This window comes from Zootoca vivipara, chromosome 12 (genome assembly GCF_965207765.1).
Source record: "Zootoca vivipara chromosome 12, rZooViv2.hap1.1, whole genome shotgun sequence".
Lineage (NCBI taxonomy): Eukaryota > Metazoa > Chordata > Lepidosauria > Squamata > Lacertidae > Zootoca > Zootoca vivipara.
This window is the reverse complement of record NC_142595.1, coordinates 48,938,351-48,951,669: the sequence shown is the minus strand read 5'-3', so window position 1 is coordinate 48,951,669 and position 13,319 is coordinate 48,938,351. Positions and strand designations below refer to the sequence as shown.

The window sequence follows — 13,319 nt, the reverse complement described above, 5'->3', positions numbered from 1 at the left end:
TTTAATTATTCTGCCTCAAAACCAAAACGCCTTGGTTATTGGTCCAGATGCTGATCAGATTAGGGAACAAGGAACATTGTCAGGACTTGGGTATCCAATCCGAGAGTGTGTCGGAATTTGTACCTTCCATATGCTCTGTAGGTAGTATATGACACATAAGCCCATAAAACTAAAATAAGCGAGCGAACTCTTTTTTTGACATGTTCCGACTTTTGAAAGAATCTAGAAGTCCCACCCATTCCCCTATTGCAATTATTCACATACGAAACCAATGGGATGAATAAAAACTGGCCTTTCTCCTGTCATTTCTCATGTCAGTGTGGTGCTTAAAAGAGGCATCCCCAACCTTCGGTCCTCCAGATGTTTTGAACTACAATTCCCATCATCCCTGACCACTGGTCCTGTTAGCTAGGGATCATGGGAGTTATAGGCCAAAACATCTGAAAGGCCTCAGGTTGGGGATGCTTGGCTTAAAATGTGCTGTCAGCCTTCTTCCTGCCCCCCATTCCTAACCCTCCCAATACAGTCATACCTCGGAAGTCGAACGGAATCTGCCATTTGACTTCCAAATGTTCAGAAACCAAAGCGCGGCTTCCAATTGGAAGCTGCGGAAGACCCGTTGGACTGTTCGGCTTCCAAAGATAGTTCGCAAACCGGAACACTCACTTCCGGGTTTTGATCGTTCGGGAGCCGATTTGTTCGGGAGCCAAGGCGTTTGAGATCCAAATTACGACTGTACCTGTTTGGGCAATCTTTTTTCCATAGAAAAGCCAGCTTGTGATTTAATGAACACCATTGTCAATAAAACAAAAGGCTGTCTGTGAGTTTCTTCAGCCCTCCGGATACGTAAGCAAGAGTGCTTCCCCTTTGTGAACTCAAATCAGCTACGAGCCGCACAGTTCACCTGCGACAACCCTAGAAGTTATTCACTGGCGCTCCCTGGCTGTGCCTCCAATTGCTCACTTTGGAGTTTGCTCCCACCGGCCGACAACTCACAGCGCATGAGCCACATGGTCCAGAGTCCAGGCAGACAAAAACAACCCAGATTCCCCCTTCGCAGCTGAGCTACTGGCAATAGGGCCTCTGTTCCCTACAGATCTACACAACGCCCTCCTGGGACAAAATGGAGTACATAAACGCCCTGGTGCCATCGACATTGTTAAAGTGAGTACAGATTGATTTATTTATCTCTCCTACCTTCCTTCTCCAAGGAGATCCGGGGGGGGGTGTACATGACTACCTCCCTCCTCATTTAATCCCCGCAAAAACAACCCTGCGAGGTAGGTTAGTCTGAGAGTCCAACACTCTTAACCGCTACAGGCTATTGGCATACCCTCCAACATTCTCTGATGAAAATATGGTTGTCCAGTTCAATAATAATAATAATAATAATAATAATAATAATAATAATAATAATAATGTTGTTGTTGTTGTTTAGTCATTTAGTCATGTCCAACTCTTTGTGACCCCCATAGACCAGAGCATGCCAGGCACTCCTGTCTTCCACAATAGTAATAATAATAATTGCATTATCTATACCCCACCCATCTGACTGGGTTGCCCCAGCTACTCTGGGCAGTTTCCAACAAATATAAAAACATAATAAACCATTAAATGTCTTTTAAAAAATACTTCCCTATACAGGGCTGCCTTCAGATGTCTTCTAAAGATTGTATAGTTACTTATCTCCTTGACTCGGGGGTCGCATAACTCCAGACCCTCCATCATTTCTCCCATGAAAATAGCGATGTCCTAAGGAAAAGCGGGGCATTCCGGGATCAAATAAAAAACTGGGGCGGCTTCTGTAAATCCAAGATTGTCCCTAAAAAATAGGGACACTTGGAAAGGATGCATTGGGGGGGGGGGCTGGATGGAGGCTTCTGGGTTTACGGTATACCTCGGGCATGCAGTACTTCCTACCATCCTTTCCCCCTTCCTTACAATCGTTTAGCCAAACCCATCTGCTAAGGTCTGAAGGATCTTTTGCCTTCTAACAGCAAACTCAGCTGGGGAGAGCAAATATAGCCAATATGGGGCCAATGGGAAACATGTGGGGGGGGATTGGAATGCTTGGAGGAACCCCAAGCTTTGTACGAGTACAAAACATCTTAGGAGGGACCTAAGGTAAAGGTAAAAGACCCCTGGGTGGTTAAGTCCTGTCGAATTTGACTATGGGGTTGCGGCGCTCATCTCGCCTTCAGACTGAGGGAGCCGGCGTTTGTCCACAGACAGCTTTCCGGGTCATGTTGTGACCAGCAGGACTAAACGGCTTCTGGCACAATGGGACACCGTGATAGAAACCAGAGCACATGAAAACGCCAATTATTTCCCTGCCGCAGCGGTCCCTAATTATCTACTTGCGCTGGTATGCTTTTGAACTGCTAGGGTGACAGGAGCTGGGACAGAGCAATGGGTGCTCACCCCGTCGCAGGGATTCAAACTGCCAGCTATGATCAGCAGGCCCAAGAGGCTCGGTGGCTTAGCGGGGACCTAAGATGATGACAGTCTGTTGCAGGGGGTTGAACTAGATGACTCTTGGGACTCCCTTCCAACTCTACAATTTTATGAAAAACTAGCTGGCCCGGCCACGCATTGCTATGGGTCATCCCTATGAATCCCCCCACCCTGTCCCGATCCATGACGTATTGATAGCGCATGCGCGCAAGCTATTTCCAAATCTTTTCGGACCCGAAATTTGCCAGAAATACCATCTGCGCATGTGCATGTGCAACTCTCTGTTGAGCTATCGTATGAAGGTCTGTACGTTTGTAGAGAGGGAAGATGATTAATTTGCTTTTATTAAGCATTAATGTTTGGCTTTCCCGAGTTATCCCATTACGGGTAGTTTGCCTGGTCTCTGGGCTGTGACATGATGATCTTGTGTCATCACAGGGTAGAGCAGGCATCCTCAAACTGTGGCCCTCCAGATGTTTTGACCTACAATTCCCATGATCCCTAGCTAACAGGACCAGTGGTCGGAGAAGATGGGAATTGTAGTCCAAAACATCTGGAGGGCCGAAGTTTGGGGATGCCTGGGGTAGAGCCTTGGGGTCTAGAGGAGTGGGGGGGGATAACCACTGGTTGCTCTATTGATAGTTTTGTACTTTTGTTCTTGCTTTGGGCTGCTGTTTTAGAGTTCTTTGTAGCAAGATTCTCCAGCAGCTTGAATAGTTTGGAGAAGTTCATTTTCCTGGCTTGCTTACAACTCGTTGCCTTCCACCCTGTTTTAACATTCTTAGACTTCTTCCCAAGTGCCGAGCGTTTTTCTTTATGGCTGGAGGGTTCTGTCCTTGGGTGTGTGTTTTTTAACTGAGTTTTTTTGTACTGGTTGAAACTCTGTTTGACGTGTTAGATTGCATGTAAGTTCCTGCTATCCTATTGTCGCTGGCATTATGGGTGTGGCAATATTCACCAGCCCTAATTGCCTCTGTCAGAGATGTGAGCAAACCTAGGCATTCCGTCAGGAGGTTTTTAATTGGCCCCAGTTCTTTACTTAGTTGTATTTGGTATTCTCTCAGCGTATCTTTAAAAAGCCCTAGCAGAGTATACCTATCTGGGTCCCATCACCGGTCTTTGGGGTCGCACAACCACCTCCCGGACTCCGCCTGGCTGGGGGACTCCCATCCTTCTCTACACCTAGTCAGCTCGTCAGGTCCGCCTGGGCTGGTTTCTGAGGTGGTCATCTGCTGTTCCTGCTCCATGAAGGCTTCAGTAGTCTCATTTTGCATGGATGCCTGTATTAGCTCGGTTGCCAAATCAACTCCCTCCCCTTCTCCACTTATTTCCCATTTCTTCCCATTCCAGTTGTGGTCAATAGACCGTTCATGGGGATGCAAGCTCTTTGTTGTTCTGGTGACCTTATCTTTGGGTTTAAAATAGTGCAGTATTTTGGTCTGTGTATCTTTTGGGGGTGTCTCCATCGCAAATGTTGGGAGGAGAACCAATTTTTTATAATTCTGTCTTGTGAGAACCATCTCCTAGGTTACGTTTACGATGCTTCCTAGTCACTAGAGTAGGATTTATTTAAGGCAGTCTGGGTTCCAGCAATTAAAAATTACATAGCCCCTTGGTGGGGTGTAATAGATATTAAAACTATTTTAAAAGATATATAAAGCCTTGGAGTTACTAGGAGGGTTGAAAAACCACCTTGAGCTCTCTGTGTTCTCCGACGCTTATCAGACTATTCCGACTGTGATCTTTCTCTATGCTAACTAGAGTCTCTTAATTATTTGATAACTCCTACTCACTGTGTTTGCTGAGAGGCCGCTTAGAACGCTGCGCCACCTTCTTCTCTCTGTCGGGCTTAATCAAAAGTTGGCTTTGATTACTGGCAACAAGCCAGTAAATAGTCCAACTGTTCCTATTCTAGCAAATTGCGAGGCTGAAGTAAGGCTTTTTTGGCAGTTTAAGACCTAATTTGAAGCAAGGAGTTGAAGAGAACTTTAGAGAAAACCTTATGCGGTGGCCATCTTTCCACGTCGTTCCAGTGTTATCATATCAGCAAAATGCCAAAATGACTGTCTACCCTTGAGGAAAAGGTACACATTCTTAGCATTCCAGAAGGCTATTGTCTTATTTGCTAAGGCACACTTACTTGGGAATAAGTTGCACACTCATGAAACATTCATGGTCCACACTCACAGGTGACTTCAGCCTGCCCTGGCTCTCCACATTCCCAAAGAGATCCCCAAAAGGAAAGAAAGCAGGCAGAAACAGCATTTCAGACAGAAACAGCATAGGGCCGTGTATAACTATCCTGTTAACATCACAAGTGCAAATCGTCACAACCGAAAGGGCACCTGGAGGAACCCAGGTCATTACCAAAAGTTCTGTTAGGGTGTTGGCCTTTTCCCAGGACACTTTGCACATGCTCAGAGGCATGCTATGGCAGCCAGGTCAGGACCCTCTGAGCAACCTCTCTGTCTCTCTCTTTCTCCCAGGTCAGTGTCGAGTGCAAGCTCAGAACTCACCCGGCGTGTTTGGGCTCCGAGCCCCCCAACCCAGAGGCCATTCCGGGTCTGTGACCACAAGCGCAACGTCCGCAAAGGTCTGACTGCAGGGACCTTGCAGGAGCTGTTGGTCAAGGTGAGCACCCCTTCCCTCCGGCCAATTTTCCAGCCTCCACTTCTGACGCCGAGGCGCTGCCAGCCCACCCCCCCCCCCTTGGCCATCAAGCCCTTGGGTAAAGCCGCTCTGCTTTGGCCTCCCTTTTCTCATCTGCGAAATGGAATCAGTGGCCCACATTGCAGTGCTTTGCTTGACATGAAGGTCTCCGCTTGTTTGTTTTCTTGTCTCCCCACAGGCAAGGGAGACCCTGCTGATCTCGAGCATCGTTTCCTTGGTGCTGGAAGAAGATGGCACCGTTGTGGACACAGAGGAATTCTTTGACGTCCTAGACGATAACACGGCCTTGATGGTGCTGGAGAAAGGGCAGAAATGGAGCCACGCCAGGGTAAGCGGAAAGGGTGTTGAATGGAAGGCCAACGGAAAATTACAGGCTAGGCTTCCTTTCTATAAGAATTCTGTTGTTGTTGTTGTTTAGTCGTTTAGTCGTGTCCGACTCTTCGTGACCCCATGGACCAGAGCACGCCAGGCACTCCTGTCTTGCACTGCCTCCCGCAGTTTGGTCAAACTCATGTTCGTAGCTTCGAGAACACTGTCCAACCATCTTGTCCTCTGTCGTCCCCTTCTCCTAGTGCCCTCAATCTTTCCCAACATCAGGGTCTTTTCCAAGGATTCTTCTCTTCTCATGAGGTGGCCAAAGTATTGGAGCCTCAGCTTCACGATCTGTCCTTCCAGGGAGCACTCAGGGCTGATTTCCTTCAGAATGGATAGGTTTGATCTTCTAGCAGTCCATGGGACTCTCAAGAGTCTCCTCCAGCACCATAATTCAAAAGCATCAATTCTTCGGCGATCAGCCTTCTTTATGGTCCAGCTCTCACTTCCATACATCACTACTGGGAAAACCATAGCTTTAACTATACGGACCTTTGTCGGCAAGGTGATGTCTCTGCTTTTTAAGATGCTGTCTAGGTTTGTCATTGCTTTTCTCCCAAGAAGCAGGCGTCTTTTAATTTCGTGACTTTTTTTTTTATTTATGATGTCTTAGAATTCATAAGAATTCTAAGACATCATAAATAAAATGAATGTTCCTAAGTGGCACAAGATAAATACACATAAGTACTGTATGTCTGAAAGCGTACAGGAGAGCAATCCTGAAGCCACTTTGGCTCTTATTATTAAGAGTCATTCTTAATAATCATTAATTCATTCATTCATTCATCCCCCTCCCATCTGGCTGGGTTTCCCCAGCCACTCTGGGCGGCTCCCAACAGAATATTAAAAGCACGATAAAATATAAAACATTAAAATCTCCCCTAAAACAGGGCTGCTTTCAGATGTCTTCTAAAGGTCAAATAGTTGTTCATTTCCTTGACATCTGATGGGTGGGCATTCCACAGGGCAGGCGCCACCACCGAGAAGGCCCTCTGCCTGGTTCCCTGCAACTTCACTTCTCACAGGGAGGGAACCACCAAAAGGCCCTCAGAGCTGGACCTCAGTGTCCAGGCTGAACTATGAGGATGGAGATGCTCCTTCATGTATATTGGGCTGAGGCCATTTAGGGCTTTAAAGGTCAGCACCAACACTGCCCTGGACACACAAATGACCTGCACCTCCATGGACAGCTGTGAGTCCAAAATGACTCCCAGGCTGCGCACCTGATCCTTCAGGGGCACAGTTGCCCCATTCAAGAACAGAGAGTCCCCCTCATCTGCCCACCCCGTCCCCCCAGAACAGTACTTCTGCCTTGTCAGGGTTCAACCTCAATCCGTTAGCCACCATCCATCCTCCAACCGCCTCCAGGCATTCACATAGGTCCTTCACCGCCTTCACTGGTTCAGATTTAAGAGATTTAAATACTTCCTCTGCAGAAAGAAGTATCTTGGAAAAACCTCACCCAATGGTTTTCACTTACAAATCCTTCAAATCCTGTCATCATAAGGGCATGTTTTGTGTATGACTAGGGTAGGCCTGTGACTTGGATTCAATAACTAAGGTATTTACTGTTTCAAAAGAATGGCCTAGACTAATTACCCCAAAGAATCAAAATCCTACCATTTATTAATTTCTAGGGTTTAGGAGGTTCCCCCTGGAGTGTAGGTGGGTTCCCATGAGGCAAATCACAGTGATAACAGCAAGAACCTTTATTGAACTAACAGAACTGGACAACAGGGGCAAAGCAACTGCTTATATGCATTTCTGAAAGCCTGGGCCACTCCCCCTCCCAACGTGATTGGCTGTCTAAACCTCCACACTGCGAATCACGACTCAAGAGTTCAAGGGCCAATGGCAGAGGCCCAAATCCTGAAATGTTCTGTGATTGGACATCATGTATCAAATCAGAATATAGGGGCTCAGAATCCTTAGTCCAGACTCAAGCTCAGGCAAACACAGACCACTGAATACATAACACACACACACACCCCTCAACACCCAAATCACTGCACTCTGCAGCCAAGGGGCTCTTGCAGATACCGTCTTATCCAGAAGTCAGTTTCACACAACGCAGAAATTGGGCCTTTAGTGTAGTGGCCCCAGCTTTTGGAATGCCCTCTCGCCGAAAATTAGACAGGCGCCAACTCCTGTTGCCTTTATGGCAGCACCTTCCTCTTTCAGGTTGCCTTGTAAATTGAGATCTTTCCCCATCTACATCTGTATGGAACTGTTTTTAAGATGCATTGATTGATTGATTGATTGATTGATTGATCATTTGCTAGCCACCCTGGGCAACTTTGGGGGGAAAGGTGTGGTATAAATTTAATAAACCTCTCTCTGTCTCTCTCTTGGGAGGTGGTGGACTCCCTTGGAGGTTTTTAAGCAGAGGCCAAATGGTCATCCGTCAGTTAGCTGAGATTCCTGCATTGTAGAGGGTTGGACTGGATGACCCTCGGGGTCCCTTCCAGCTCTACGATTCTATGATTCTGTCTGTGTCATACAGGGCAGCAGCCGGTCATATGCGCTCAGCGGGGAGAAACCGAGGAACAGCCGCGACATTGCCCGCATCACCTTTGACGTCTACAAGCTCAACCCCCGCGACCTCTTTGGCAGCCTGAACATCTCGGCCACTTTTTACGGACTCTACTCCATGAGCTGTGACTTCAAGTGTCTGGGGCCCAAGAAGGTGCTAAGGTGGGTCTGGAAACCAGCTTCCCCCACATCTCCCATGACAGGCGGCCATCCGAACTCTGCTTAAAACCCTCCAAGGAAGAAGAATCCACCACCTCCCGAGGGAGTCCGTTCCACTGTCAGAATGTTCTTCCTGATGTTCAGTCGGAATCTCCTTCCTTGTAACTTGAAGCCATGGGTGCAGGTCCTACCATCCAGAGCAGGAGGAAACAAGTTTGCTCCATCTTCCACGCGACAGGCCTTCAGATATTTGAAGATGGCTATCCTATCTCCTTTCTTGAGTCCTTTGATGAGCTGGGAAACCTCTGAACCCTCCAGATCAGGCACCCCCAAATCGGCCCTCCAGATGTTTTCGGGCTAGAACTCCCATCATCCCTAGCTAACAGGATCGGGGATGATGGGAGCTGTAGTCCCAAAACATCTGGAGGGTCGAGTTTGGGGGTACCTGCTCCAGATTATGGGTCGAGTTTGGGGGTACCTGCTCCAGATTACCTGCTCACATCCCCAACACCAGCCTATTTTGGCAGTGGGCAGGGATGCTGGGAGCCCAACAACATCTGGAGGGCCACAAATTCCCCACCCATAGATTACAGAATCGCAGAGTTGTAGAGTCAGAAGGGACCCGCAGCGGTCATCTAGTCCAACCCCCTGAAATGCAGGAATTGCAGCTCAATCAGCACTTCCATCTTGCTGGGGTAGACTTTGGTCCTTCTTAATTCTCCACTTCTTGTCCCAGCTGCTCCCAAGAAGTGTGGCTCCTGGTATTAAGTCAAGGCAGGGCCTCTTTGGTAGCAGCCCCTGGAATGAAACACTGCACCCAATAGGCGGATGATCTGACCCGTCCTTAATTGTCAACATTTGGTGGAGATCATCTTCCTCTGATGCAGTATTGGCCAGCAGCTGTCCTACCAAATCACCTCTTGTCTGCATGGCTCATGGGGAGACAGGACCCTCCTGGGCGTTCCTGCCAATTTTTGTTCCGATTGTGTGTGTGCATGAATATAATTTGTTCCTCTTTCCTTTCCCCCAAGGGAGATCTTGCGTGTGGCATCCACCGTCATGCAAGGCATCGGGCACATTCTTCTGGGGGCATCCCACTACATCCGCCGGATCCTGGATGGGGGCGAGAACTGGCACCCGCATGCCCGCGTGAGCTACGAACGCTGAAACACAGCATCCTCCTCCTCCTCCCTCTCCTGAGACAAGATTCCTTCCCGGCACCTGCTCTTTCGGCTCCAAAGAAATCCCAGATCTCCGTGTTGGTTGGGGATGTTAATTAAAAAGGGTACAGTACCTTGGTTCTCAAACTTAATCCATTCTGGAAGTCTGTTCCAAAAACGAAAGCGTTCCAAAGCCAAGGCGCGCTTTCCCATAGAAAGTAATGCAAAACGGATTCATCCGTTCCAGACTTTTAAAACCCCCTAAAACAGCAATTTAACATGAGTTTTACTATCTAACGAGACCACTGATCCATAAAACGAAAGCAATAATCAATGTACTGTACTATAAAATAAATAACAGTATTGTAGATGATAAAAATTAAAATTGTTTTTTTCTTCTTACCTGCACTGATGATAGTCAGCTTTTATCCATTTCCGCAGTCACACAATCAATCAATCAGTAGCTGAACTGGGTCCCAGTCACAAAAACAAATGAACCGAAAAAGCCTCAGAAACAAAAACGCAAAATAAATAGCAAAAACAAAAGCGGCAAACTTAATCCGTTCCAGAAGTCTGTTTGACTTCCGAAATGTTCGGAAACCAAGGCGCAGCTTCTGATTAGTGCAAGCGCCCCGGAAACAATAGCCAACAGCTGCATCGGATGTTCCGAAAAAACATTCAAAAACCGGAACACTTACTTCCGGGTTTCCGGTGTTTGAGAACCAAGGTACCACTGTATTTAATAAACAAACACACAGGAAACCTTGAACCAGACCTTCCTTTTGGCACAAAGGAGATGGTTGGGGAGGTGGTGAATAGCTGTCGTTTGGCAGGTTCTGCCAGCTTAACAGAGATGCAGCCACACCAACAGATTTCCTCTGTTGCCTGCTAGATATTGCTGGACTACAATTTCCATCATCCCTGAGCCGGTGGAGAGAGCAGCATCCGGAAGACTCCTGCTGGTTTGCCCGTGGCTGGTTATTATTATTATTTCTCCAGTGCTTCCCTCACAAAACCGACCCAAAGCGACTCACAACACGAGCGCTAGAACCGATTGCAGCAAACAAAAGAAAAAACTTTTTTTAAAAAAGCATTTACACAAATAAAAGGTCTTAGAGAGTCTGACAAGAGACCTTAGAATCATAGATTTGTGGAGTCGGAAGGGAAAACGAGGGTCATCTAGTCCAACCCCCTTTTGCCCAACATGGGGCTCGAACCCACAAACCTTAGATTGCTAATCTTGCATTGCAAGGCTTGCATTCCATTGATGCTTAAAAGGAAAGGGCACGGCAGTGCCAAGAAAGAAATGGCTCTCTCAATATATCTTTTATGCAAGAAAATAGAGTAAACTTTATTGAACTGTCACAAATGATATATCTTAGAATACACAAAACAACAAAAGATCCATTTGGGAGCAGACAAGAGGAGGAAAGTGCAGAGTGGCGGCATTTCCCCTGCTCTGAACAATCCTCCGGGTTCTCTGTGGTTTGGGAGAGGCTCACAGTCCCCTGTTTTCATTCATCCCCGACCACCCGCCAAGGACATCTTCCCGATTCAGTCCTCCAGGATCTCAGAGAACAGCTCCCGCCGTTTCTTTTCCCCCTTTTGGTGGCGCTCCCAGTCCTGGCGGCGCTTGAGGAAGTGGGTCAGGGAGAAGTTGCGGACCACGTAGCGCCCGAAGGGGTCGTTCTGCAGCCGTGGTTCTTGCTCCGCTGGAATTGGGGGGGGGGAGAAGAAGAGAAGCAGTCTTTAAGACCTAAATAGCACAGTGGGGCTGATCTCCAGCGTTAGGGTTGCATGAAAGGCCTAAAACCCTGAAGAACGTCTGCCTGGAAGTTGGGGGGGGGCGGCAGGGGGGTTGCCACATGTTGAGAAATGTATGGAATACATTTCATTTCGTTTATTAGGCTTGTTAATCATTTGTCACCCGGAGATATCTAAGCGATTCACAGCAAAGAAAAATATACAGTGGTTACCTCGGTTGCCAAAGACCGTTCACTCAGTGGGACTCAGTAGAAGCCGTTCGACCTCCGAAAAGCATTCGAAAACGAAAGCAAATGCTTCCGGGTTTTCGGTGTTCGAAAACCGAGGCACCACTGTATAATACATAATACCTTAGGGGAGGGAATATTTCATATAACATAACATCAATTTAAAAAGAGCATACTGTACTCGACTAATAAACAAAGCAATAATCCGATCCATTAATTATCAAATGAACAAAAATAAACAAAACTTCAGCCTCCCCCTAGTTCAAAATTCATTCACATCAAAGCAACAATCCCCCTCCGCCGTGTTTTTTTTTCTCCCCAAGCTACCCAGAGGTCTGGTGTCAATGCAAATCAGTGATGCCCATTTCACAGAAGAAAAACTGGCAACACTCAGGGCCCCTCCCCTCAAAGAAAGATCAAATAAAAAACCAGGGCGGGCAGGAGACCTTGGTGGGTGCCCTGGTGGGTGTCGGAAGATGCTACTTTGCACATGGATGCCACACTGGGGTCCCCAGGATAATACTGGCAGCGATCACAGATTCATAGAAACGTAGAGTCGGAAGGGACCACCAGCGGTCATCTAGTCCAACCCCTGCAATCATAGCTAATCACAGGCAGATCAACAGCCTGGGCAGGAAGGCAACTGGGGGAGGAACGCTGCCTATGGCCAGGGGCCGCTTCAAATATCCGCAAAAACGCACCCAAGTTCCCTGCAATATCCGAAAAAGGAATTCTGCCAGGGTGGGTGGGTGTGAATGCAAGGAGAGCCTGGCACCCTTTGTGCCATGAGTCTCTGTGCCAGGATTCAGCCCTTTCAGGGGTGGGGCAGGCAGGGAACAGGGGAGAACGAGGGACATTTCCACCAGAGACAACAAAAGCTTGGGGGGGGGGGAGAGAGAAGGGGAAAATCGCCCACAGAGCAAACTGCAAAATTCAGAGCCGCTCATGAATAAAGCTGTTGCATTTCACACATTTTCTTGCGGGAGAGGAGACAAAGAGTCATACCCAGTTCCTGCGCCATCTCTCGCTTGGCTGGCAGGGTGGCCTTGCTCCAAATGGCATCGAGGATTCGGCTCCCGTGCTTGCTGCAAGCCAGAGACACATAGCAGCCCTGGCGACGTAAGAGAGGAAGGAGAGAGAGGGTGTTTTTTTGCAGATTCTGCCAAATTTCAACTGCCCCGGTTAGTCCCAGGTCACCAAGGCCCTGCCCTTCTGTATCTTGAGGACTAGAAGCTTGAAAATCATCAGCTGATGGCGACCTTTCTTCCAGCACCATACATTTCTGCCACAGCCCTGCACAAAGAATAGCGCTCAAGATGATGCAGGGCTTGCCCAGCCTGAAAGCGAGTGGCATTGTGGGACATGTACGTTTCCGAGCACAATTCAAAGTGTTGGTGCTGACCTTGAAAGCCCTAAACGGCCTCGGCCCGGTATACCTGAAGGAGCATCTCCACCCTCATCGTTCTGTCCGAACACTGAGGTCCAGCTCCGAGGGCCTTCTGGCGGTTCCCTCTCTGCGAGAAGTAAGGTTGCAGGGAACCAGGCAGAGGGCCTTCTCGGTGGTGGCGCCCGCCCTGTGGAATGCCCTCCCATCAAATGTCAAGGAAATAAACAACTCTCTGACTTTTAGAAGACATCTGAAGGCAGCCCTGTTTAGGGAAGTTTTTAATGTTTGATGTATTATCATGTTTTTAATATTCTATTGTGAGCCACCCAGAGTGGCTGGGGAAACCCAGCCAGATGGGCGGGGTATGAATAAATTATTATTATTATTATTATTATTATTATTATTATTATTATTATTATCTAGTCCAACTTCCTGCAATGCAGGGAGAAGCAGCTGTCTCTTACGGGGATTGAACCTGCAACCTATTGCAAAGGTGGGGCTACCATTGAAGGTGACTTGGAAACTACAACTAATCCAGAATGCGGCAGCTAGACTGGTGACTGGGATTGGCCGCTGAGACCACATAACACCGGT

The 13,319-nt window shown here is 47.8% G+C and overlaps 2 protein-coding genes across 3 annotated transcripts in view; one reads left to right on the top strand and one right to left on the bottom strand.

Moving 5' to 3' along the window:
• Window positions 1–1,052: 1,052 nt before the first annotated feature.
• Window positions 1,053–10,680, top strand: CIDEB (cell death inducing DFFA like effector b). The gene is made up of 5 exons (XM_035137130.3): window positions 1,053–1,164; window positions 4,941–5,085; window positions 5,303–5,452; window positions 8,000–8,190; window positions 9,219–10,680. The coding sequence occupies exons 1-5, from the start codon at window positions 1,124–1,126 to the stop codon at window positions 9,352–9,354; spliced, it is 663 nt and encodes a 220-aa protein (XP_034993021.1). The 5' UTR covers window positions 1,053–1,123; the 3' UTR covers window positions 9,355–10,680.
• Window positions 10,669–13,319, bottom strand: part of NOP9 (NOP9 nucleolar protein) — a 29,421-nt gene continuing 26,770 nt past the window's right edge. For both annotated transcript variants that reach the window (XM_035135750.3, XM_088655900.1), the window contains exons 10-11: window positions 12,344–12,449; window positions 10,669–11,059 (exon numbers count right to left, since the gene is read on the bottom strand). In XM_035135750.3, the coding sequence (XP_034991641.1) occupies window positions 10,902–11,059; window positions 12,344–12,449 (264 nt within the window). In that variant the 3' untranslated portion in view covers window positions 10,669–10,901. The remainder of the gene's footprint in view (window positions 11,060–12,343; window positions 12,450–13,319) is intronic.

Bases quoted from the DNA above. Each gene is read 5' to 3' on its own strand.
- CIDEB (XM_035137130.3), top strand. From the start codon at position 1,124: ATGGAGTACATAAACGCCCTGGTGCCATCGACATTGTTAAA. The intron at 1,165-4,940 runs GTGAGTACAGAT...TCTTTCTCCCAG, and splicing joins GTGCCATCGACATTGTTAAA to GTCAGTGTCGAGTGCAAGCT. The intron at 8,191-9,218 runs GTGGGTCTGGAA...CTTTCCCCCAAG, and splicing joins GGGCCCAAGAAGGTGCTAAG to GGAGATCTTGCGTGTGGCAT.